General features: G+C 37.2%; 1 protein-coding gene across 4 annotated transcripts in view; it reads left to right on the top strand.

The window, feature by feature from the left end:
* Nucleotides 1-21984, top strand: part of TRAPPC8 (trafficking protein particle complex subunit 8) — a 54783-nt gene extending 32799 nt beyond the window's left edge. For 2 of the 4 annotated variants that reach the window (XM_075744179.1, XM_075744181.1), the window contains 12 exons: nt 260-417; nt 1486-1928; nt 5036-5183; nt 6474-6570; nt 7453-7521; nt 7637-7677; nt 9413-9598; nt 10052-10153; nt 17602-17649; nt 19080-19225; nt 19929-20018; nt 20924-21187. In XM_075744179.1, the coding sequence (XP_075600294.1) occupies nt 260-417; nt 1486-1928; nt 5036-5183; nt 6474-6570; nt 7453-7521; nt 7637-7677; nt 9413-9598; nt 10052-10153; nt 17602-17649; nt 19080-19225; nt 19929-20018; nt 20924-21158 (1763 nt within the window). In that variant the 3' untranslated portion in view covers nt 21159-21187. Of the gene's footprint in view, nt 1-259; nt 418-1485; nt 1929-5035; nt 5184-6473; nt 6571-7452; nt 7522-7636; nt 7678-9412; nt 9599-10051; nt 10154-17601; nt 17650-19079; nt 19226-19928; nt 20019-20923 lie in introns of all 4 variants that reach the window. The other 2 variants (XM_075744180.1, XM_075744178.1) reach the window with 1 other exon arrangement.
* The last annotated feature ends 3318 nt before the right edge of the window (nt 21985-25302 follow it).

Here is a 25302-nt window from a genome sequence, read left to right on the forward strand (position 1 = left end):
TTAAAGGGCAGAGTATTAAGTCCACAGTGATGGATAACTAGCTGTCTGAACTTGCAATAGCAATGTGTTATGTGTGACACTAAGCTTTGAATATTTCTTTATCAGAGATGCTGCTTAATCAATGAACACTGCATGTGTCCAATAACAGAAAAATCAAAATTATTTTTGAGATTGGGTAGGCAGCTTTGGATCACTTCTCAGAAAAAAGTTAGAAATCATTTTAAAAAAAAATAATCATACTTTAAAAAAATGGTTTCAGGAAAGTTTGTCTCTAATGGGCTATCTGTACGAGGACGACAAGATTTAGAAATCCAAGGGCCTCGACTTAATAACACAAAAGAGGAAAAAACATCTATTAAATATGGACCTGATCGACGTTTAGATCCCATTATCACAGAAGAAATGCCTTTGTTGGAGGTATGTAACTACTTTCTATTGGCAATTTTGGGCAAATAGCTGAATCCAGAGCTTAAGTATAATTCTAACAATGAAGTTAGAAGTTAAACTTTGTTAATGCCTGAATCTTTCCGGTTAATTTCTGATCTATCAATGCTGAACTTGTGTGTGGTTTTTTTTCAAGTGAAACTTGAAGCCTCCAAATCAATATCCTTCTGAAATTGTTGTATTCCCTTTAGAATTCTAGTTGTCAACAGCTTTTGTAGCCAGATTTCAAGGTGTGGGGGGAACAGACAAAAAACCTTTTTTTCTGTTCACTTGCCATTCATCTAGAATAGTTCAAGTTGGTTAATATAAAACACAGTGATTTTCCTTACTAGGGTTATTAAAATGGTCTAATTGGTTAATGATAACACTCTATAGAATAGAATAAGCTATTTCAGTTGGAAGGGACCTACTACAATCATATAGTCCAACTACCTGACCACTTCAGGGCTGACCAAAGGTTAAAGCATGTTATTATGGGTGTTGTCCAAATGCCTCTTAAATACTGATAGGCTTAGGGCATCAACCATCTCTCTAAGGAAGCCTGTTCCAGTGTTTGACCACCCTCTTGGTAAAGAAATGCTTCCTGATGTCAAGTCTCAATCTCCCCTGATGCAACTTTGGAGAAGGGCAAGATGAAATGGCCTTAAGTTGTGCCAGAGGAGGTTTAGATTGGATATTAGGAAAATTTTCTTCACTGCAAGGGTTATCAAGCACTGGAACAGGCTGCCCAGGGAAGTGGTTGAGTCACCATCCTTGCAGGTATTTAAGATGTGTGGATGTGGTGCTTAGGGACATGGTTTAGTGGTGGACTTGGCAGTGCTAGGTTAACAGTTGAACTTGGTGATCTTAAAGGTCTTTTCCAACCTAAACAATTCTATGATTCCCATGTGTCCTGGGAGAAAAGATCAGCAGCTCCCTCTCCACTTCCCCTCCTCAGGAAGCTGTAGAGAGCAATATAGCTTAAATATGTTTGTTTTCATGCCCATTCCTAACTTGGCTCAATGTTCAGGTTTTTCTTTTCTCCTGTTCTCTCCCATACAGGTGTTCTTTATAAATTTTCCTACAGGGCTTCTCTGTGGAGAAATCAGAAAAGCATATGTAGAATTTGTGAACGTAAGCAGGTGTCCTCTTACCACACTGAAGGTTGTGTCCAAGCATCCAGAATTTTTTACTTTTGGTGGAAATACTGCTGTTCTAACGCCGCTAAGTCCTTCAGCTTCTGAAAACTGTAGCGCTTACAAGACTGTTGTGACAGATCCTACCTCTGTGCGTACAGCACTGTTATCTTCGGCTTCTTCTGTAGACTTTGGGGTTGGCACAGGAAGTCAGCCAGAAGTAATACATGTCCCACTTCCTGATGCCATTCTTCTTCCTGGAGCTTCAGTGCAGCTGCCAATGTGGTTACGGGGACCAGATGAAGAAGGTGTTCATGAAATTAACTTTTTGTTTTACTATGAAAGTATTAAAAGACACTCAAAAATGTGGTAAGCTTTTATCTACTTTTTTGTCATACTTATTAGACACATTATAAACACTGCAAGCATAAGTGTAAATCTTTCTGAATTTATCTCAGTTGCTGTGATGATGTCAAAGTGGCCTTTTATCTGCTATTCTAGGCAATACTTTTTTCTACTGTATAATCTGATTTCCATATGAAATTATATAGCCTATACTGCTTCCATCAAAATGGCAATTATTAAAATAATTTAATAGGAGGGAAGGCTAATGGAATGCTGTTAATACAAACTCTATTCATACTTAGTTTCTCTGGAAGCACGTCTTTGAGGCATGGGGGGAAGAAACACGTGACTTAATTTGTATATTATAAAACAATCTTGTCTGCTTTGAATGAAAGATTTTGTTCTTAGCTAAAATGTGGTTAGCAATTGTATTCTGATGAAAGTTACTCTTTGGAGTGGTTAAATACCAAGTTTGACTTGCATGCTGTTGTATAGTTCCTTATAGGACCATCTTGAGACAGTGGACAGTCAAGTTTGACACCACAAGCTAACAAATAGTGCTTTCTTTGAACTTCACTTGAAAGGTAGCAAGTTGACTTATGTCACTTATTCCCAAGTCCCAGCCATGTCCCAGGCTAAGGAGATAACTTTTTTGAGAAACGTGTTCTTCAAAGACTCTGGGGTGAATAGGTCTTTGTTCAGAAAGCGAAGAGGTTAGCCTTCAGGAAGCCTTAGTGTAGCAATCTAGCAAACAGCCAAATTCAGAAATGAAGACTGTCTCTTTTTATTCCTCTCTTCGATGCTTGTGCAAATACTGTTCTTACACTGTTACCTTTTGGATGTTAGAGTTCATAGCTAGAGCTGAGAAGTTGCAACAGGCTTTATCCGTATTTAGTTTTTAGCCCACTAAGAATACTGGCCACAGACTTAATAATAAATGTTACTGTTTAATCTTCTGGGAGAAATTTATTATGGAGCTGTGTATGCTGGATTTGTTTGTCTGGGGAATGTGTCTGCCCACCTTAAGCAGCAATGCAGACTAGGAGGAGTGGATATGTGATCAGGGCTGGGGACATGGTGTTGTGGTTTAACCTCAGCTGGCAACTAAGCACCACACAGCCACTTGCTCACTTCCCCCTCAGTGGGATGGGGGAGAGAATCAGATGAGTAAAAGAGAACTTGTGGGTTTTGATAAAGACAGTTTAATAGGTAAAGCAAAAGCCGTGCACACAAGCAAAGCAAGACAAGGAATTTGTTCACCACTTCCCATGGGCAGGCAGGTGTTCAGCCATCTCCAGGAAGGCAGGGCTCCGTCATGCCTAATGATGACTTGGAAAGACAAATGCTGTCACTCCCAATGTCCCCCTCTTCCCCGAGCTTTATATGCTGAGCATGACATCATACGGTATGGAATATCCCTTTGGTCAGTTGGGGTCAGCTGTCCCGGCTGTGTCCCCTCCCAACTCCTTGTGCACCCCCAGCCTGCTCGCGGGTGGGGTGGGGTGAGGAGCAGCAAAGGCCTTGGCTCTGTGTGAGCACTGCTCAGCAGGAACGAAAACATCCCTGTGTTATCAACACTGTTGTCAGCACAAATCCAAAACACAGCCCCATACTAGCTATTGTGAAGAAAATTAACTCCATCCCAGCCAAAACTGCCTGGTTTCTAGATAATCAGGATGATGGTGGGGAGCAGGGCTGCTTCAGATCAGCTCTAGTCACATGAACTGAATGTCAGCTTGTGGCTGGAGGATGTTTTGCAAGCTAGTTCTGAGAAAGAAACCATGTTCATGTGCTCTGAGACTGCCTTATAATGTAAACCAAATCAGAGTAAGTTGGTCAAGAGAGTGGATCAGCAGCATATTCTTGAAATCAGAGTAAAAGTCTTGCAAATGCACCCTTTGTTAAGATTTTTCTGTAGTTTCTGAAATGCCAAAATTAACTTTTCATTTGGCTTTAAGCTATTCTGTAAGAATAGGGAATTTGTCCCCCTACAATGTATTTATTTTCTTCCTTTTTTTTAACAACAGAACTTATTTCTCCACTGAGTTCATAGTGTTCGAGTTCATAGTACTTAGGAAGTGAGGTAGTTCAGAGATGGAAGATGGTTGTTTGGGGAATATATTTTTTCCCCCCTGTATTGACGATTCTAGGGGAACTTAAGCAATGTGATCTTGTTTAACAATACTCTTTGTAGACTGAGCATAGCTTTTAAATTTTCAAAAAATTATTTCATTTGTACCACTTAAGCTATACAGACATCTCTATATCTGTCTGAAGATTAACTGCAAAACTGTTAAGTTTGTGACATTATATGAAGTGGAGTTCAGGAAAGCACTTATTTCCTCTCCCCAAACAAGTATCACATGGTGTTTCAACATATTTAGTAAGTAACGCATATCAAATTTTTGCATGCCTCTAATATTTCCAAGTGGAATTTATGGTAACACAAACTTCTACATGGGAAAAGCTCATGTGTCTTGATGGTGTCCAAGAATGGAAGATGACTCGTCTTTAGAAAACCAGGAGAATAACTTTTACAAAGGGCTTTCTGCCCTGGAGGTTGAGCACGTCTGGAAGAAGGCAGAGTAGCAATGGTTGTAGAAGTAACCTTTTAAGATTCTTGGGTCATGGGAATTTGTCGAATGCAATGGTATTCTGTTTAAATGCTTTTTAATAAATGTTTATGCAGGAGATGTGACTAGCTAGTGGGTCTTTTATGGTTTATTTACTTAAAAACTCTATTTTCCAAGCACGTAGTGGCATTAAAAAGCTTAATGACATTCCTGTGCCGATATATGCCTGCTTGCTTTCCCTGTGCCATTTGTTTTACATCAGAAATATTTCTGATGTATTTTTTGTCATGGTAACGTATGAACCTTTTTCTCCAGTATTTCAAACTGGCTAAGAGACTGCATGTTTGAACAGTAGCTGTCCATGCAGCATGATTGTTAAAAATACAGTTTTGATAAGAAACTAAAAAGGAAAGTGTCTCTTTGCTGGCTGAAAGGAATAAATTGTCTAATGACCTTAATATTGAGGGCAAACATAAAAATTAAACTTCTTGATGACAGGTTTTGGACAGCAGTCTGGTTGTTCAGAATGTCTTTTTTTCTTCTTCCCCTCCTTCCTAGTCATAGAGTATTAAGGCACACTGCAGTTATTTGTACTAGCCGGTCTCTGCATATTCGAGCTACTGTGTGCAGAAGTAATGCACTTGAAGATGAAGAGGGCAGAGGGGACAATATGTTGGTATTCGTGGATGTAGAAAATATCAATACTGTAAGTTCTTATTTTTAATAATAATACTGTTCTAAAGCTCAGCAAATGTATGTTGCCAGTAGAACCAAGATTTTTTTACAACTACTTTTTACTAAGTAAACCATGCGTATTTAATCATTCCAGTTACTGTTGGAAAGAGAGCACTAACATTAAGTTATATCTCAACTCTCTGTGAAAGTCTGCTATAACTATTGCTACCCTAAGCAAATTCCAGTACTGTGGTTTGACTTCCTTTTTTTGTTTTAGGAAGATTTATTCCAAATTCATGAATGTTCTTGATGATCTCAAGTTTCAAGATAGTTCTGAATGACACAATCTGTGCCTCCTGCAACCTTTCTGTGAAAGCACTGGTAGAATTAGTGGTAATGTGAAGGCAAAATTTAAGCTCCATCTTGAAGGAGGCTTCTGTGTTTACATTTATTACCAGATTCTAAAAGACACTTTTGTAAATATAATCCAGATACAGATATGTCTGTTGTGATCTGTTGACCTAACAAAGCAGATGAAAATATTTCAGTTTTTCATATTACGCTAATTTAAATTTACTCATTTTTTTGGTAAAGCTGCTCCCATTTTTTCAACCACAAAGCAAGGTAATTGAATCTTCTGTTTAAAGAATTCCTAGACACTTAGCTGGTAGTGGAATCACTGAGCTAATTTGTCGGGTTTTTTTAAAGGTGTGTACGCTCTGGGGTTTTTTTCAGCTACTAAAGTGAATATTGTCTATTCCTCCTTTGAGTAGGAAGGAGTATTTTAAAAAGTACTTACCAAGTTAAGATAACATTGTGTGAGACTTAATTTTCCACTACCACCTCACACTTTCCAAGAAAGGAAACCAACCCCAAAAGCTACTTTTCATTGTCCATATATGTAAAAAAAAAAAAAAAAGTTCTTGAATTTCTGAGATTTATGACCTAGCAATGTTCCTAAAGTAGTCTTGGAAACTAAGTGGCTTTGCAGACAGTGTTCTGCACTGCAGTTAAAAGCCTAGGTTTTATTATAGTCAATCTGAAATACTAGCTTGTGGGTTTATTTCTGGGGGATCTTTGTTTTCTATTCATGTGGCTTTTACTGGAATTGGAAGTTGCTGTGAGCTGGGACAGTTGTTTTACCTTACAGTGGGTCTTAAATCTCTTTTTGTCTCTCCTTAGTACTGTATTATGCATGGTGTGAATAATGAGTTAAATTAAGATTCTAACAGTGCCACCTCGCAATGAACACTTACTATGCAATGTGGAACACCACAGTAATGATTGATCTTATTTGATATAACTTTTGTCTCTTCCTTAGAGTGAGACTGGTGTTAAAGAATTTCATATAGTGCAAGTTTCAAGTAATAGCAAGCACTGGAAGCTTCAAAAATCTGTTAACATCTCTGAAGACAAAGGTGTGTATCTTTATCATCAATAGGATGACAAGTCTAGCTTCTGCCTGACAGGAACAGTTAAAAGAGTCCTACAAGGAGTTGAATTTGGCTTTCAGAATGATTTCTAAAAACTTTGTCCCTTTCAAACATACTGCAGCCCTTCTTTTGTTAGTGTTTCAAGAAAAGTATATTGAGAGATAACTTTCAGACTTCATTAATTTTAAAAATGGGCTTAACTTACAGATAAATTATTTCTGTGAGATAGAAAAATCCACGTCTGGGTTGGCTGATAACTTGCCTCACAAGAAATGTTTCAGTGTTCCTTTACTCTTAGTTATTTATGTCAGTGTTAAATTTAACTAATAATGGAATATTTAAGAAGTGCTCCGTTTATTAGAAATATGCCAAAATTGCTACTGCTGTATCCTGCCTTAACTAATACAAACTGCGAACTTTTGAGAAGGCTAACTATCCTAGGCAAAAAGTGCTTTTACTGTGTCTGACAAATGTTATCCTTACTTGTATACTGACATTTTATGTACTTAAAAATTACTCAAGGCATGTATTTCTCTTGTATTAATATTGAGGGTATACTAGTCAGATAAACTGAATCTTTCATCTTCTGTTCCTTCCTTCTTTCTATGTATTTCCTGTATGTATTATGGCTCTCTTCCTGCTCCAGAAGTAGATGGAAGGGGTCATCAGAAGGTGCATCTTCTCTGCTACCATGCATTCTCGGAAAATGCATCATCTTTACTATCATGCAGTTGCTCTGCTTGATTAGTTATGCTTCTTAAGTATTATCTGTGTTTCTTATTTGTGAACTAAAGGCTAACTTGGCTAATGAGGAGGGACTCTGATTATGTTGAGATGGAAAAAAATCTTGGAACCTTTTTCTTTCAGATACTAAACTTGCTAGCAGAGAGAGAGCGAAGTTATGCTTTAAAGCAGTAAGATGCAAAAACTCAGAAGGTAGGTTCTCTCCTGAATGTGGTAACTTTTTGAAAAAAATACTGTTTGGATGCTGTATGCTGAAGTTGTGACTTCTCACGATGCTGAAACAATGCCTTCTCTTTTTATCCCTTAGAAAATTACACATTTGCAGACATTGTCTTTGGAAATGAACAGGTAGGTGAACTGGTGCAACTTGCATATTTTGTCTTGTGCAAGGTATCCTGGTCATGTGAAAGTCTTTTTTTTTTTTTTTTTTTTAAAATATAAAGATGGGAACTCGGGAAGTTGAGTTTTGCTCAAAGCTGTTGGTCTTCCAGGTCAGCGCGCTCTTTTTTTTTTTTTTTTTTTTTTTTTTTTTAAAGGAAGAAGACAGTAAGGCTAGTGGATAGTCTGTAATCTTAAGTTCTGAACTCCACTGCTGAAATATTTTGGGAGCACACTGCGATGCTAACTTTTTTGCTAATGTTTTTCCTTCCTTTCCAACTCTTCAGAGCAGTTCTTTTGAATATTTTCCAGCCCTCTAGTTTTCTAGTAGAGATCTGTGGATGTCAGATTCTTGTTCTATTGTTTTTTTAGAAATTCAGAAATTAAACTTCTAAATTTAATTTAGAAATTAAAAATTCTACGGCTTATTCAAAAAATAATCTGGAAACCTCTGATTGGATGTAAGTACCAGAATTTCAAAGCTACTAATTTAGATTGCAGTCAGTTCAAGGAGTCTATTTCTTTCATTTTTCGTAAACTTTTAAGATTCTAGACTACCATGCTCTTTTAATCTTTTTAAACACACAGGTATTGTCTGAAGAAGAATCCTTTTAGCAAATGAGCTTGGTACAGTGAATGCTTTTTCAAAACCTGAGGAAAGTAGGCCACTTGCATCAGATCAGAAATCTACATTAACATAGTGGATTTAGTTAGCTGGATGTCAGATTGTTTATTTTATGTTGAGTGTACATTTTCCATATATGTATCCAGGTTTTAAAATCCAAAGAAAACCTACTCACTGCCATTTCATTTTATAGGCATATAAAATGGAGTTAAGACTTAAAATCTGAGGTAGATGATCCCTCTTTGCATTTTTTTTTTTTTTTTGAAGTTGAATGAGCTGCATAAACTTTAGCTTTCTTGTAAGAAAATAGTCTCTGATGAGGAGGGGGGCGCCTCTCTAGACAGTTACTCCAAAAGCAGATTGTTGTCTCCCTGGGTGTGAGTATTCTACTAATGCAACAATTAGCAGCTCTGCAACAGCATATTCTGGAAAGGCTAACGTTTTTGAAAGTGAGGGGATAGGAAGCTAAAGTTTCTTACTTGTCCTGCTGTCTTCAAGTATTATTGCTGCTGGTCTTAAAACCACTGTTTCCTTATCAAGCTTTGGTGCTGGAAAAGCTCGGAACAAATGATGACGAACTTGACAAATAGTACAGTACTTCTGGCTGTACCACTTACACATGGAGAATATGCTGTGCAATCTATTATTTTTTCTATTGCTACCAAAATGCATGTTCCTAACTTTGATAAATAATTCTAGCTAACCTGAGTAAAATATTAATAAGCAGTAATGACTTGTATGCAAGTTTGAGTTTAGACCCTTCAGCACTCTCCGCTACACTTGAGATATCACAGTAGGCTGTCCAGTGTTAATAATCGAAGCCCTTATTTCCAAGTTTGGTATTTGTAGTTGTAGGCTAATAATCTATAGCTCTGTTTCTTTATGTTACCTTAGACAGGTAGCACTGATCTCTGACAGGGCAAGCATGGAAACCATGACGTGTGGCACCCTGTAGGTTTGCAAAGGGAAGCAAAGCAAGATAATGGAACTCAAATACTACAATGATGAGCTCTATTAGAGCAACTTGTGTCAGCTTGCATCCTGTTCTGAGAGCACTCTTTCTTGCTTTTTTTCTTGCAGATAATAAGTTCAGCCAGTCCTTGTGCAGACTTTTTTTTTCAAAGCTTATCCTCCGAATTTAAAAGAATACATATGCAGTCTCATACTCATGCATCTCAAAGGGCTGTGAAACAATCATTTGATGAGACAGTCAGATTGATACAAAGATGCAGTGAAGTTGATTTGAACATTGTTGTACTGTGGAAGGTATGTATGGTTGTGGTCTTTGTGGTAATTTGGCCATGAAATATGACTGTTAGAAAATAATTTAATAGACATCTTCAACTTTCAAGAGTACTCATACAAAATTTATGGATGAAATTTTTTTCTGAAAACAGGCAAATGAACTAAAATAGTGTCAAGAAGCAAAGATAGTTTTAATAGCTGTTACTGTAATAAGTATGCTTAAGTGGTTTTACATTACTCTGGATGCACTCAGTTCTTAGAAGTTCTCCTCTTTAGAAGAGAAAATTCTGAAGTCTTAAACCAAGAGATTTGTCAATGCTTACTTATATCGTAGAACTGTAAGAGTGACCCAGTCTGCTTTGAAGAGGATCTCATTTACCAGAATGCAAATATTAGGTAGTAGTACAGTAATTGTGTATTATGAAGCTTATGATAGTTTCTGGTCTGCTAATGCCTTCGTATTATATTCTGCAGGCATATGTTGTGGAAGACAACAAGCAGCTCATTTTGGAGGGCCAGCATCATGTTGCCCTTAATACAGTTGGGAAGGAGGCTTTTTCGTTTCCTCAGAAGCAGGTAATCTAGTGCGAAGTTTTACTTTACAATTGCTTCTTTCCCAAAATAGACTCAATGTGTTTTCTTGTAAATAAGTGGAATCACTTTAAGTGCTTTTGTAGAATCTAACATCTGATATGTGTTATTACTAAATTCAGACTGACTGACTTCAAATTTGATTAGTCATCTATATTAAAATAGCTAGGCTCAGTTTATAGATGAGAAAAGCAATACACAAGTAGGTATACTGCTATACAGTTGTTGGAGTAAACTGTTCCGTGATATTTCAGGGTAGAACTAGGAGCTTATTAATAGTATTAAGTCAAAGTTAACAATTATTTAATGAGAGTTAATAGTAATATGGTGGAATTATTTTTGAGTGTTAGAAAATCAATTTTATAAATTCTTCCACTCTACACAACTTAAATGAAGACCTCTAGTGTAAAATGTTAGAACAGCAGAAACACTGGAGCAGATAAAAAGACATTGAAAGCTCTATTGGAATTGATCAATTAATAGCTTATTATTTCACTTGAACTTTATAGCCTATTTGTTCAACGAAAATAGCATCTGTAAGAAACTGGTGGATGTCTCTTGGTACATGTATCAGTAAAAACTATGGAAGCTATAGATAAATTTCTGTAAAAACATCTATGCTAGCTGCAGTTCATTTGTGTGAAGAAGACTAATGTGCAAAATAAAAAAGGAGAAACAAATCTTGTACTTGTTTAGTCTTCTGCTGAGCAGTACACTGCTGATCCTGCTTGCTTTGGTGCCATTCTCACTGTTTTTACCAATGTTGCAAACATCATATATAGCTTTTATTGAGCTCTTGCTCAAAGTTGCAGCAAGTATTACTATACACTAATTTTGTCAAGAAAACAGTATAGGACAAGTGTGTATTTCCATACATATCATGCTTTAATGTAAGTAGTGAATTACTCTGAAGCTGTGCACTTGTCTTTGGTTTATAACCCTTTATTTTTGCATCATTAAGATGATTTTTCCATTTAGTTCTTTGTGCTCTGAAATAAGTGAGAATAGATTGAAAGGGGTGTGTAGTTTGGGCTAAACTGGCTGGTGTTCATTAGTACTGAAAAATAGGAAAAACTCAAGTTACAATGTCTGAAGTCAATTCTTTCACTTATACTCTCCCACCCCAAAAAAAGCCTTTGCACATGTGGGCTCAAGCTATGCTTAGGAATATTAGGCTGTATTGGTCTAATGACAACTGCCCACTCTGGTGTTATCTTTCCTGTCTTTAGAAAAGTAGATCACACTGTAGACACCTGCAGTTAGGAGAGAAAACACTGTGGACTTCTACTTCTGATCTCATTGTGGTCTGCTTCTAGCCAATGGGTAGGAAGAGAAGTAGGAATGAATCACATCTGTATCCTAAAAATAAATGACTGAACGTGCTAGAGATAGAAACTTAGATTTCTTGTTGATGGCACTGGAGCTGTAGCTGTCTGCATCAAATTCAGTTTCAAATTAAAAGAAATGAATCCTGCCATAGCAACAAGGAGGATCCAGATGTACCCTCAATTTGTTTTGAGGAGTACATACTACTATAATAGCATTCTCTGCTTATAATCTGTGGCTCATCAAATGTTATTATTACAACTACATTCAAATAGATGCTACATGGATTATTGTATTCACTTTCTTCAGGATAAGGAACATACTTCCTTTGAAGCGTTCTGTACCTTGGTTGGAAGCAAAAATGCATCAGTGTTGTCATGCAGTTGAAATCTGATATAAGAGTAATGGTAGCTGTTTTTAATAAATGCGTAAATTCCATGTGCTCATGGTAACCAAAGCCCACATTTAAATTTTGAATTTTAAGAATCTGTAATCTCAGGACTGCTAAGGATTGAGAAATTTCATATGCTCGTGTACTACTTTTTTTTTTAATGGGCACTCTATACTGTGAGGAGAATAAACTCCTCTGAGATGGGAGGTGAGGTATAACAAATTGATTTGAGACTTTGCAGCAGTTTACTTTGTTCACTCCACATTTAAGAATTAAAAGAATCCCAGAAATAGGATAAAATGAGGCTAGGTAGAGACAATAACATAGTTAATCTATTAAGGATTGCATATTGTCTTGTAATTTTAATGCAAGAGCAAGATAATTCAACAAGCAGTGAAAAGCTCAGGGGTGGGGTAGGGAGGGAGGGGAAATCCCAAACTCAAACATTACCTCTAACTTAACACTTCCAGTATATAGTTTCAAGACTTATATAACTTACTCTGTCATGTAAATATTTACTTCTCCAAGTCATAAACAGGGTTGGAAACTCTAGACTATTCCTGAATGTCTTGTGCTGGCAGTATAGTAGTTAGTTGTTTTCTGTGCTCTAGACAGCAGAGGGAGATGGAGATGTGTGTTTTTTACCAATGCGTGTTGGTTACCTGTTCTTAAATGCTAAAGGGCTGCTCAGATCTGGAATAATTGACTGATGTGCAGATTTTGAACAGGGTGTCACCTGGGATGCAAGAGTCTGCTCCCTGCATTTTTTGCTGTGTTCTATTTGTTGCTGCTCTTCAGCAACTTCCTTCTTGACTAGAACTGCTGCTGCTTCATGCTGTTGCAACCAGCGTAGGAATTTTTGTGTCTGTGTGGCAATACAGCCACTCCCAACCAAGAACAGTGTCACAGTAGACATGGAGAAAACAGGAACAAGATTTCTCTCTGCACTCCCTTTATTTATTTATTTTTTAGCCCTCTGAGAAATGACTCAAATGTGAGCTGAATTCGTCAAATAACTATGTTGAACAAAATAAGATAGCTTGCTTTATATTTTGGTAAAATTCTATGTACTGCTTTATCAGTTATGGTATAGCTCAGATTAATTCTTTGCTAGCTTTTAAGGATTTAGTTTGGATTTATAGAAGCTTCTAGAACTGTACAGGGAAACAAAGCTGCAGTAAAGCACCATAGTAGAAGAGCAGTAGATCTGTATTCATTGGCACTGTTACGTTTCTCAAGTTCTTCCAGCAGTGGCAGGCAGATGGGTAGTTGGGTGTGCTAACAGAAAGTCATCTTTATCGTATGTCTAAGCTAAGATGCTAGACTGCTGACTGAGATGCAGGGACCAGTGGCTTCTTGTGCTGGGTTTGTTGTGGAACATGTAATGCATGTAGCAGGGATGTGGAATGGACAGCAGGATGCACTTATTCCTGTATCATAGTAGTGTAACTTGCCATAGTATTTGATAAAATCAAGATAAAACGTTTGGTTTCTATAAAGCACAAGGTATTGGGATTTGGAGGAGGCTTAAAATCTCTGGCTAGAATTTCTGTATGTACCCACATAAAAAGAAAGAAAATAACATTAAAATTCTGTACAAACTTTACTTGGATGCTCAAATGCATGTGCTGCCTTTTCTTTCCATGTCCAAAATAGAATTATGACTGCTAACCTTCTTTCATTCTAACGAAGACAATGTCAACTGTGACTTTGAAGCTTACTGGTTTTCTGTCATTGAATACAATTTCTTTTTTTTGTTTACACTACAGGGTTTTTTATTTAACTACATAGCACTGCTTTTGAGCATAGTTTACTGGACAGTGATTATCAGGTGATATGATGAACTGCTTACATCTTTATGTAGAACATCCTTATGTTCTACAAGTTTGGAATCATAACACATACTATGCTGAAGGAACACTTAAAGAGTATTGACTCTGAAGCATTTTTGTTTCATATAGAAAGCTCTCTGGATAATATAGAAAACATTTATCTTCCTGTCCTTTCTCTCATTTGTATTTTTGAAAAAAATGGCCTTTAGCAAAGGCTGGGAAAAATGCTAAATATAGTCTATTTCCTTGAATTAGAAAGCCAAAAGGTGCCACAAAGTGATGCATTCTAGGCACTAGCATCAATATATGAAGAATAAATCATCTAAAGTGTTAATAAAGTGAATAGGTCTGAACAGATGTGTTAGCAGTAGCTGTTTGAGTCCAAATAGTAAAAGCCTCACTAATAAAATTTAGCTGGGTATTTGTACCAGCTAGGCTAGGTTTTTTGTGGTATGTGTGCTTTGGGTGTGTGTGTGGTGTGGTGTTTTGGGTTTGTTTTTTTTTAAACAATGATACTGCTATGGGTTCTGTTTCTCTTCTGTGACCTGTTTTCAGGAATCAGGTTGTTTTAACTGAAGATCAGTTTACAGTTGCATCCAAAATACAGCTCTTCTGTCTCTTGTTTTTGATCTCTCTAAATCAGTAAAAGGACAAAAACTTTAAATACTTTAAACATCCAGTCACAGTCAGGGCTGTTGATCAATATTATTTCTTATTTATAGAATCTTTAAGATTGGAAAAGACCTCTAAGATCAAGTCCAACCATCAACCCAACACCCCCATGTCTACTAAACCACATCCCGAAGTGCTGTCTCCCATATTTTTCTAATCTGGCAAATTCAATCCAAAAGATTTCAGAGGAAAAACACAGTGTAATATGGTGGGATGGTAGTAGTAGTGTGGGGCTGGGGCATTTCCCACACTTTCGATCGGCAAAGACTTCACACTGACAGAAGGCAAGAAGCAGCCTAGTAGAGTAGAGGCTTGTCCCTTGGGCATGCTGACATGCTGGGAATAGTGTATTCATACTTCTGAAACACATAAGCATGTGAGTGTAAACTTAGCTTTGACTGAAGTCTAGATGAGATAGTGTCTATGAGTGTTTTAAATCAGGTATGCTTTTTTAAAGATACTATCCCCATGTACAGCCCTCTGTTTTCATTGTGAAGTGGTTTTGTAACCCACAAAGTGGATATCTTCCAGGCAGAATTAATCCAGATATGCTCCAGGACTGCACATGATGTGCTTCTGTGCTGCTTGTTTAGTCCTGTGGATTAGACCAGTGCTAGCTCAAAGTAAAATTCATAAAACGCATATAGCATGGATGCAGGCTTTTGGCAGTGTTGCACTTCAGAGATGATAACTTTTGGTAATGCTGTTTCTTAATGTAGATTGAACTTAGTGAGGCAGCAGTAGTTTGGTTTGAAGTAAAAATTTTTGAAAGGTAGGAGAGGATAGGGTTTAAATAAAGTTTATTTTTCCTAGTAGTGAATTACTGGAAGTGACATCTTGTGCTAGTTAATACTTTTTTTACAGAATATGTGGGGAGTGATACTTGAATCAAACACAGATTGTTGGAATGGATTTAAGACTTTCTTTAAACCAGCTTGGTGAGGGGAAAGCAAAATTAAGGTTAACATCAAGAGCTGAAGTGTAAATTTTCACACTGTTATATGAATTAATGTACCAGTTACTGTTCCAATTTCAGAGGACTGGCTTACGTTGTTGTCGTGAATAAAATATTCCAAATAGCTGAAAAATTGTCTCTGCTGCTTTACTCATTGATGGACTGCAGAGCTGATGATAATATTTGTGCTTTCAATTGCATTATTATTGGTGTCTTAGTAAAATACTGTTCCTGGAGTTGTCATTTCTGTATTTAGGAGCTAGAATGAATATGGATGAGTTGCATGGTGAAAGAAACCAACTTAAAACTGAGGTTTTAAAATGGAAGTTCTCCCATCTAAAATGGGAAATGGAGAAAGACACATCACTTAATATCTCTTCATCTCACTCTTACTCTGTTGCTTTCATACATTCTGCTTTTAGTTATGCGTAGTGTTGTTCAAGAGTTGCTTGTTTAAGTTTTCTTCATGCTGTGCATATAGGTCCTTCATACTTGACTGAGCATGCTAATAATCCTTCTGACTATGTGTAACTTGTGATTTATGGGGCAAATGTGCTGAATTTCCATACAATTTGGAAATCAAATTGTGGTGGTTAATTTTTTTTCCGGTATGTTTAAGAGCACATTGACCCAGTCATTGAGAAGATTGTTTCTGAAATTGAAAACTTTAAGTTGTTTAATATTACATAGAAAAATCCTTTAAAATGACTGCATGTGAAGGTACCATCAGATAGAAAGGAAGAATTTTTCCATTTGAAAGTGCATTCTAAGAGATTAAAGAATATATTGTGGGCAAACTTCTCTATTACATCTATGAGATAATGCAAAAGGTACTTTGAATGATATAAGTTTTGACTTCTCTTTTAGCTTAGTGCAGTTGCAGGAGATACCTAAAACTAATGTGAATGACTAATATGCAATTTCAGAAGTGTAAGGAGGGATAAAATACCGCTTTGTTTCAAAGTAGCAAAGCATCAGACTCTAAAGGTCTAGGCTTTTTTGTAATTACTGAATAAGTGAAGATGTGGAGATTATTCTACTTGGAACAGTAAGCTTGTGTCTAGTTTTAAGTGTATTTGTTTGAAACTGGCCTTTGTAGATGGTTTTGAGCAGGAAAAAGCTTTCTGAAAACAGAAACAACTTTCCTAGCACCAGTTGCACAGTTTGTAGCTCTTGGAAAGCAACAGTGGAGGGCAGTGCAGTTCTGGTGCTACTGCCTGGTGCATGTTTCTAGTCAAAACCTGAAAGACTTAAAAATGCAGCTGTAAAATTTAAAACAATAACAAAAAAGACCTCCCCCCTCTCCCACCTCCCCCGTACAGTCCTTTTAGATGCTTCTTATGATGAAGGCTCTTACAGCCAAGCTTATCTGTACCTCTCTGCCAGTATGTATGTATGAGACCTTCAAATTGCACCTTAACCATTTTTTTTTTTAAGGGAGCATCTTAACCATTGTTGTGGTCGTCTTATATGCAATATCCTGTGCTTGCTGTTTACTGGAGCCCATGGCATTCCTGGAGGCTTTGCAGGGAGCCATAATGGGTCAATAAGCAGACTTTAGGTGTCAGAACTTGTTGGTTTTCCCTTTAAAAGCTCAGTACTCCATTTGGGCTGGTGTTCTGGGAGTTCAGCAACAAAATACCACCTGTTTAATTCTGAGATTTGTTTTACTTTGTTTGTAAGTATAAATAACCAAAAGTCTTGAGGCTGTTATCTGCTTGATTGCATATTCTTGAAGGAAGAGTACAGACGCCCAAGTAGGTATGGGCATCTTTTTTGTAGCCTTGATCCAATTTCCCAAGCTCCAGAGTAGGGCAGGAGTTTAAGGCATCCTTAAACTTAATATTTCTTATTAGAAATTATTATCTGTATGCACATCTTCTTGGTTACCATTCAGAAGTGCTTAATTCTTTCCTGAACATTTAGGTAAGAGAATCATGTACTAAATGTCATGTCTTAGCCTTTGTTCTAGGTATACAATTACAAAAAAACCCTAGACTTTGAGCAGCTGAACTTGGAGACAGACATTTTTTTTTCTGAATCTGACACCCAGAGGCTGGCTGGAGTTAAGGCTTAGCTCTATGATGGTAAATGGTTAATCTTACTGCTTTCCAGTCCTTCAACAGAGATGTCATATTAGAACTAAAGGTTTGAAATAGTAATGGCACTCTGCACTTTCACCAGTAAATGTTCCTGCTGCATTTAATGATGTTCTTGTCTATTTGTAGAGATAAACCTTCATATTTGTCTTTTGTAGGGTTTAAAAAAAATACTCGGGAATTCTGATTGGGAGGACTTGGAACAGGTAATTGACTCTAGGTCAAATTACAGTGTGTAGGATATTGATATGTGGTTGAAGAGGGCATTGAATAATTGGTTGGACTGTAATTTGAGGGGAAAGATCAATTTAGATGAAAACCTATAATCTCATCTCTGGTGTGTTTCATGCTGTCAATTTTCATCAAGTTAGATACCCATAGGATAGACTGGAAATCCCAAATTTGTTCAATGCTTAAAATATATTTCATTGTTACTGTGAAATAATTCCCCCCCCCCCCCCCCCCCTTTCTCAAATTACTTTTTAAGAAAACTACTTTTACTTTTGAGAGGAAGGAATTGCAAGCCTGATAAAACATTTGATGTCTTCCTGGTATTACCAGCACAGGCAAACAGTGACTGAGATGTTCGTATGTGTTGCAGAATGCCCAGTGTGTCCGTTATTTTGAGTCAGTTTTTGTTGCCTATAGTATTTCTTCTCAACTTAGGTACAATCCATCACCCTTAAAGGAAAAGTATTACTTTGTTACACTGCACTGACTTATTGGTGGCTTTTAAAAATCTTCTTTCACATGCCTTTAGTAGTCAGTCACACTTATTGCTGCAAATTCTTTTTTCTTCTAAAGGTGGACTTTTTGCGGAATAGATTCATAAGGGAATAATAGAAGGCAGCCCCTTCCTGAGTAAATCCTGCTCGCAAAACAGATTAGATGATGTTGGACAGAGTTACAGTAGTGCTGTAATGCTGGGCCAAATGCAGCCTGATTGCCTCATTTGGTGTTGCATCTTTCTGTCTCATCTAATTTCTTCTGCTTCAGAGATTGATTCTGCCCACAGGGTTAGGATGAATCCCAAGTAGTGTGTCAGTGCTTGACTTGGGCTTTCAGCTGGGGACAAAGGTAACTTTTGTATCTGCAAGAGCTTGCTATACAATTTTTAAGATACTCTGCATTATTAAATCCTTATGTCATTGTTAGCATGTTCCTATAAACTTCTGTTTGCTTTACTTTGGATCTGTTTTGGGAAACTTGGGTGTTGGCTTTCCTGCTGTGAACTTCCCAGGGCAGGTGATGGATTTTTTTTTTTAGGTACAGCTGCTGAATAGGGAACTGTGTAAATGCTGTCCCTTTCTCTTAGAAACAAAACCAAACACTAGCAAACCACTGCAACAATAGCATGCTTTTGTGACACTTGCTTGGATAGTGTTTTCATAAGCAGCTGTGAAATCTGTATCAAAAGAAGGTAACAGATAAATCATATCAGTTCAGTTCCTCATCTAGCAGGCTTAAATACAAAACACATTGGAAAAAACCGTAAGTTTCATGATGCTGTAGACTTATTTCCCTGGAGTTATAGTTCATAATGGAAAATTGTAGCTTCTGTGACTGGATTTCTTGTGTTGCATTGCACAGTACCTTATGTCAATATTTTAAACGTCATTTTGAATTTGTGTTTCAGGAATTACCAGAAACAGTTCTCTTAAAGTTTTTTCGACCAGAAAACACACCAGTACCTGCAAGACCAACACCAGAGCAGCTTTCTAGTCTTATCAAGACAAGTCTTCATTATCCGGAGTCTTTCAATCATTCTTTTCATCAAAAAAGGTTAGTGCAACGCTTTCTTCAGAAACTTTTGAAATATTGTTAATTTGACATGAATTCTGTTGAGAGATGTTATGTGTATTATGATACAAAAGGTAAGTCTAGTATGCAAGGGTGCCTGTGAATATCTTGAGGTCTTTCTTGCTGTAGAGTTATTTATAAAAACATACTGATTGTGAACAAGCAGTATAGCAGCTAACTGTATTAGTTTTATTCAGGGTAAAGGCTTAAATTAACACTAAATGTGTATGTGCTGTCCCATTTGGGCACTGTTCTGGTTAAAACTTTAGGCCAGGTGCCAGCAATTCCTCTACAGGAGGCACTGCAGAAGAAAAGGATATTGACACAATGTGCTGAACAGTGGTTCAGAGAGTAGCTTCCCATTCTGAAATGTCTCTTGTCATACCTCACTTTACAGGAAAACTACTGTTACTATGTATGCTTTTGCTAGCCTTTCTCAGCTGGCCAAAGGAAGGTGGTAACTTCAGTTGGCTCAGTTGGGCCAATGCTGTTTGCCTTAATAGCTTTTATTATAAGTAACTCTAGTCAATGTAAGTATATTGCTATGTACACTGACTCTTGTGTAATAGACAGCTACATGTTAATTTTGTATTCCTTGAAGTTTATTGTAACTATTTAAGAGTACAATTAAGACTATCCAGAGTAAGTCTTTTTCCTTTTACTATGGAACTATTTCTCTTCACAGCCTCTGTCTGGTACCTGTCACTCTCCTACTTTCCAATTGTTCCCAGGCTGTTGTAGACGTGATGATTGATTTGAGGCATAAAACAACAAGGTAATGTGTGGATGTGAATAAAAAAATATTTTCTGAGAACACTTCCTAGTTTTGGGGAGTCTTGTAATTTTTTAACTGTGTTGAATAGCTAGAATAGGACTTTTTCAACAGTGGTTTCTTTGAAAGAATAGAAAGTGATAAAGGCTTCATGCAGTCAAATGGGAGTCTTCAGTCAGTGTTCAATTTTACTTTGCTTCTGACTATTGCTAAGACAGTACCTTGAATTGTGACTCTTGAATAGTTAAACACTGCAGATCTTTTTCTAGGAAAGTGAAAATGCTTTTGAACTAGTGAAATACAAGCTTCAGCAACCTTACTTTATTAAATATACATTGTTGGATTTTCATTTTTAAAATATCAAGTCATTTGTAGAAAACAACTTTTGAGTTTAAACAACTTCTTCCTCCTGCAATTTGGCTTAATATAAAATGTCATAGAACCTTAGCTATTTTAAGACCTCCCCTAGGTTTATCAGCTGATTCTTCTGACTGGCTTTTTGCTTAGAACTGTAGTATTATGTGCAAATCTGTTACTACTGAGGAATGTTTTGTGAATTGCTTCTAAAAGATCTACTAAGGATTTCTGTGGGAGAGAGAATTCAGTACCGTGATATACCACTGTTAATTTTTCAACTGCTAAAACAAGGCAATTAACACATGCAGTTCAGGAGACACCCCTTGTGTCCTGTCCCCTCTCACATCCAAAGGCTGCCAGAAGAGTAACTGAAGTTCCCAATTCCTGACCTTTCAAAAGACATTTTCAGAAAGCATAAACAAGCATATCTTTGTAAGGGGCCGGTGACAGACACACAGTGCATTCTGAAATCTTGGGAAAACTTGAGGTTGGAGGGAATCACGTAAACTGCTTCAAATGCAGAGAAATAACATGGTTGCCTTCTTTTTCAGCCCAGAAGCACTAGAAATCCATGGATCCTTTACATGGCTTGGGCAAACACAGTACAAGCTTCAACTTAAAAGCCAGGAGGTCTATAGCTTGCAGCTGAAAGCTTGCTTTGTTCATACAGGTGTCTATAATCTTGGAACCCCCCGAGTATTTGCCAAGCTAGTGGACCAAGTTACTTTGTTTGAAACAAGTCAGCAGAACTCCATACCTGCACTGATTATTATCAACAATATCTGACCCACTTCCTGGGGAAAAAAAAAAAATCACACTAAAAGACAAAATAAATGGGATTCTTTTCTTACATTGCTGGTTGACATTTTGCTGCAGTTTTTGGAAATAGCACCTCAAACATCTAACTTGTTACTAAAGATTGTGTAGAAAAGAAAATAGCAAAATACTGAGATGACTTGTCAGTTTGTTTCTCAATGCAACGCACGTTGGACTGAAAATACGGTTATCCTTTTATAATGTATTTCTTCTCTGGTAATTAAGATATTCATAACACAAAATACTCTTTAACTCCAGATCTGAACATATTTGTATGTCCTATGCCCTGTCAAAAATGCAGCTTGACTGCTGTTACAACTTCCAGCATGGTGTGTATAATATTTGTGGCTGTATTAGGATATGGTTCAGGAAGAAACCCTCATTGGCTTTTTCCTATCTGAAGCCATTAGTCATGATAAATCCCAACCTTACTGTGAAGTTCAATAAGGTCTCTCAAATCCATTTCTGTTTCTCAATCTTTCTTTAGTCTGAAATTTTGTTTTGAGTTTCCATGTTTATGGAAACTGGTGACCTTTCAAGGTTTACATACTAGTCCCACCTAAGGTGTTGAAAAAAAAATAATTTTTCTTCAACCAGTTTGAGTATTTTCTCATTCATCTCAACACAGAATGCACTATTTCACAACCATGAGATTGTCATCTAAATTGTCACTTACTTTATTATGTAACTATAACAATTGATCTGTTTTAAAAAAAAATCTACTCAAGATTTTCAAGAAATGTATTATATTTATAACAAATGTACTGTAAATAGAATAAAACATACACCATATTCACTGTACGGGCTTGTGGCCTTTTTTCTTTCCTTTTTATACAACTGTAGCAATCTACAGGTGCTGATACTCTGTGTCTGTGTGTGTGTATATATATATATTCAGTACTGTTGGCCCTCTTTGCTCAGGTGAAGTTCCTGTGCTGTTGCTGTACGTGGAAACCTGTAGCGGCTGCTGTATTTGCCTCTTTGAATTCTCATCTGGTGTTCCCAGGTACAATGCTGAATTCAGCTGTCTGGGAAATCTCAATTAGTTGCTGTGTGCTGGGGATTTTTGATTTGAGTAGTAGCTGCTGAATGTAGGGAAGGCTGTGTGAAGCAATCGAGTGCAGTAAAACCAGCTAGGAGTTAGGAGTTATGGTTTATGGTGGGTTAGCTGAGTACAAGGAAAATTGAGCAGCTAAAGAGACCTAGGACTCTGACAGCCTGCTGCATCTCATGGCTGCAGGAATCTTCATAGGACACTGGCTTATGAAACAGTACATTTGCCTTCAGATGCTTTTTTTTTTTTAGGTAAGGTTTCTAACATTATTCATATTTAGTACTACTGTATGACTGTCTTGAAGGGCTTAAGACTTCCTGAAAAGTCTTAGGACCCATTCATAGCATATGACCTTTCATAGTCACAATTCATATGACTGTGGATTGTATTGATAAACCAATAGAATACTTCAGTATTATCTAACAATGAATGTGTTGCTTCAGGGGTTGAGTTCTTTGCTGCTGATGGGCAGATTGGGAGACAAAGCTTTCTAAATGATTGTTGGCATTGTAGCTTTAAGCTGTGTCATCAGTCCTCCTTCTGTCTTGGCACTCTTTCAGGAAAGAGAAGTCACTATTGATGCCATTCAGCTAGCCAGCTGTAGGCCACGATGTTCTAAGTCACAGTTGGAGTATTTTTAAGACTGCTTCAAATACTTGAGTGGCACAAGTCACATTATTCTGATAGAGGATGTCTCCACAAGAGTTTTGTGAGATATGAGTCAGAAGTTTAACTGCTTTGCAGCCTGTCAGAAGAAACTGGTAAGAAATGGTATCTCTGATTTCGGAGTTGCACTGCTGTAAAGAGCAGGCTTACTGCAGGCCTGACTAACTACAGAAACTACTTAGCTGTGCTATCCTGTTGACTGGCTTATTACTTGTCAGTGATCCTAACTTTCAGATTAAGTAAACCAACACTTGCCATGTCTGTTAGTGCTAATCTAGGTAAACAAACCTGTGATAACGCACAAGCTTGGCTTGAAGGAAATGCTGTGTCTAGATGGACCCTTCATGTTTCTGAGAATGTTTATAGGATGATGGTGAGCTAATGATGTGGCAGGAGGCTAAAAGAGTTGGCATAATGTTTTGTGCAGCATGGGTAAAATCAGCAGCCTCTTCAGCATGCAGTTTTGAGATGTGTTTCTATGTCTGAATGTAGATTTGAGTGTGTTTTGGGAACACTTGGTATACATACAAGAGTTCTGTAAAGCTCTCAGCAGCATAGGCTGTCAACCCTACAAATAAGCCAGACTTTGATACTGCTGACACAGTATCACGTAGCTAAAAAACTCCCAACAAACCCAAACAAACCAACCTTGCTTTCTTTTCACACTTAAGTAAAATCTCTACTTTATTCTCTTTCCTTACATGGTGATTCCAAAAATATGGAAGTTTTTAACTTGGCCGTTTACTTAAAAGCAGTATCTGTGTTTCTAACTTCTGTAGCTTAGAATACTGTTACAGAAGGCTGCTGTCATGCTGTGTCTAAGGAAGGAGACTATTTTGTAACCATTAACATGCTTTATTTCTAAATTGTTACTGGTTCCTTCATGATGCATTGCTGATTATGCACATTATGCTGTGTAAAAACCATGGAGCTGTTCAAAATAGAGTGTGTCAGAACAGAAGTTTACTCTGTGGTTGGTTAGGAGAGGAGCTAGCATGGAGATGGAGCTAAGCCTGGCTCCTTAAATTCTCACATGGAAACCTGTGTGTGCAAATGTTGACCCACAGAGCTGGTGAAAACCAGCTGTACTGAAATGAAAATTAATTTAGTCTTGCTATTTATCAAATAAGTATCTCTGCAAAGGCTGAAACTGCTGTTTGTAGAACAATACTCCTTCAAGAGGATCCTGTGAATCTGCTGTAAGGCGCAAGAGCATCCGAATGTGTCTGTCACAGCCATATTACAGCTCAGAGTAGATCAAAATGTCACATCTTACTTTGAGATAGCTAGAAAAAGCCTTCAAAAATGACTAGGTCCAGGGGATCTTTGTTAAGAATTTAATGAATTTTCATTTTTAACTACTACTGTAACATAAAACCATGAAACCTGTCAAGCTGAGGGTTTTGATGAAAAGCAAAAGGCTTGGTTTCATTCTGGACATGGTGGGGAATTTGGGAATAATTTAGTCTTGTGTTTCCTAAAACACAAAAATAATTCCATACATTAGTCTTAAAAAAAAAAAAAAAAAGTTTTTATTTGAGCTGTCACCAACAAATTTGCTTCTGAAATGAAGTGAATTCTGCCATCAATTTCATACTTGAGGGCACGCACTACTCCATCCCGTGCTATGGGAATTCAGATGGTTCTGGGCTGCTTTGCCAAAAATTGGTGAAATGCTACATTGGGAGATTATTTTGTGAAATGTAAATCTAGAGTAATAAGATTTTATAGATTTCAGTAGGCTGTGAATGTGGTATAGAAAGCATGCCACGCGTAGGAAGGCATGGTTTGCAAATGGAGAGAGTCTCAATCCATGCAGCTGAACTTCAGCACTTAAGTGATGTAAAGTTTGAGAGCAAAATCTAATATTTGAATCCATTGTGTATATGAATAAATGACAGTCATGGTATGGCAGCTAAATTGTGTATTTACATGCTATTCTTCCACTTTCTCTAGTAATTCAGCCAGCCTGTTCTTTTTCTGACTCTCTCCTCTAAAACAGCAAAAATAATCTTTCTTGTTTAATTTTCACGTGCACATAGCAGTGGAATGACTTATATTCTGTATATTTGCATTTTGTTTACAGAGCTTTTATACATTCATTAGTATGTGTGACTTGGGGCAGTATCTAGTGGTGGTCTGCTTGTATGAACTGTCACGTCTCCAAAGTACTTTAAGTATAAGCTGCTTAAGAATATTAGAGAAGAATGCCACCTAGAAGTAGAAGAAGTGAATAGGTGCCTGGATGGTATAAAAACTCAGTTTAAGTTGCTTTCAGGGCAAGTTTAGAGAAACTGTGGGAAGGAGAGGGATGGGGTCTCATAGTTTGAAACCGGACAAAAAGGAAAAAGTTGAGCAGAGCAGCACAAGGGCAAGCCCCAGGACGACAGGCAA

The sequence above is a fragment of the Balearica regulorum genome, chromosome 2 (assembly GCF_011004875.1).
Source record: "Balearica regulorum gibbericeps isolate bBalReg1 chromosome 2, bBalReg1.pri, whole genome shotgun sequence".
Classification (NCBI taxonomy): domain Eukaryota; kingdom Metazoa; phylum Chordata; class Aves; order Gruiformes; family Gruidae; genus Balearica; species Balearica regulorum.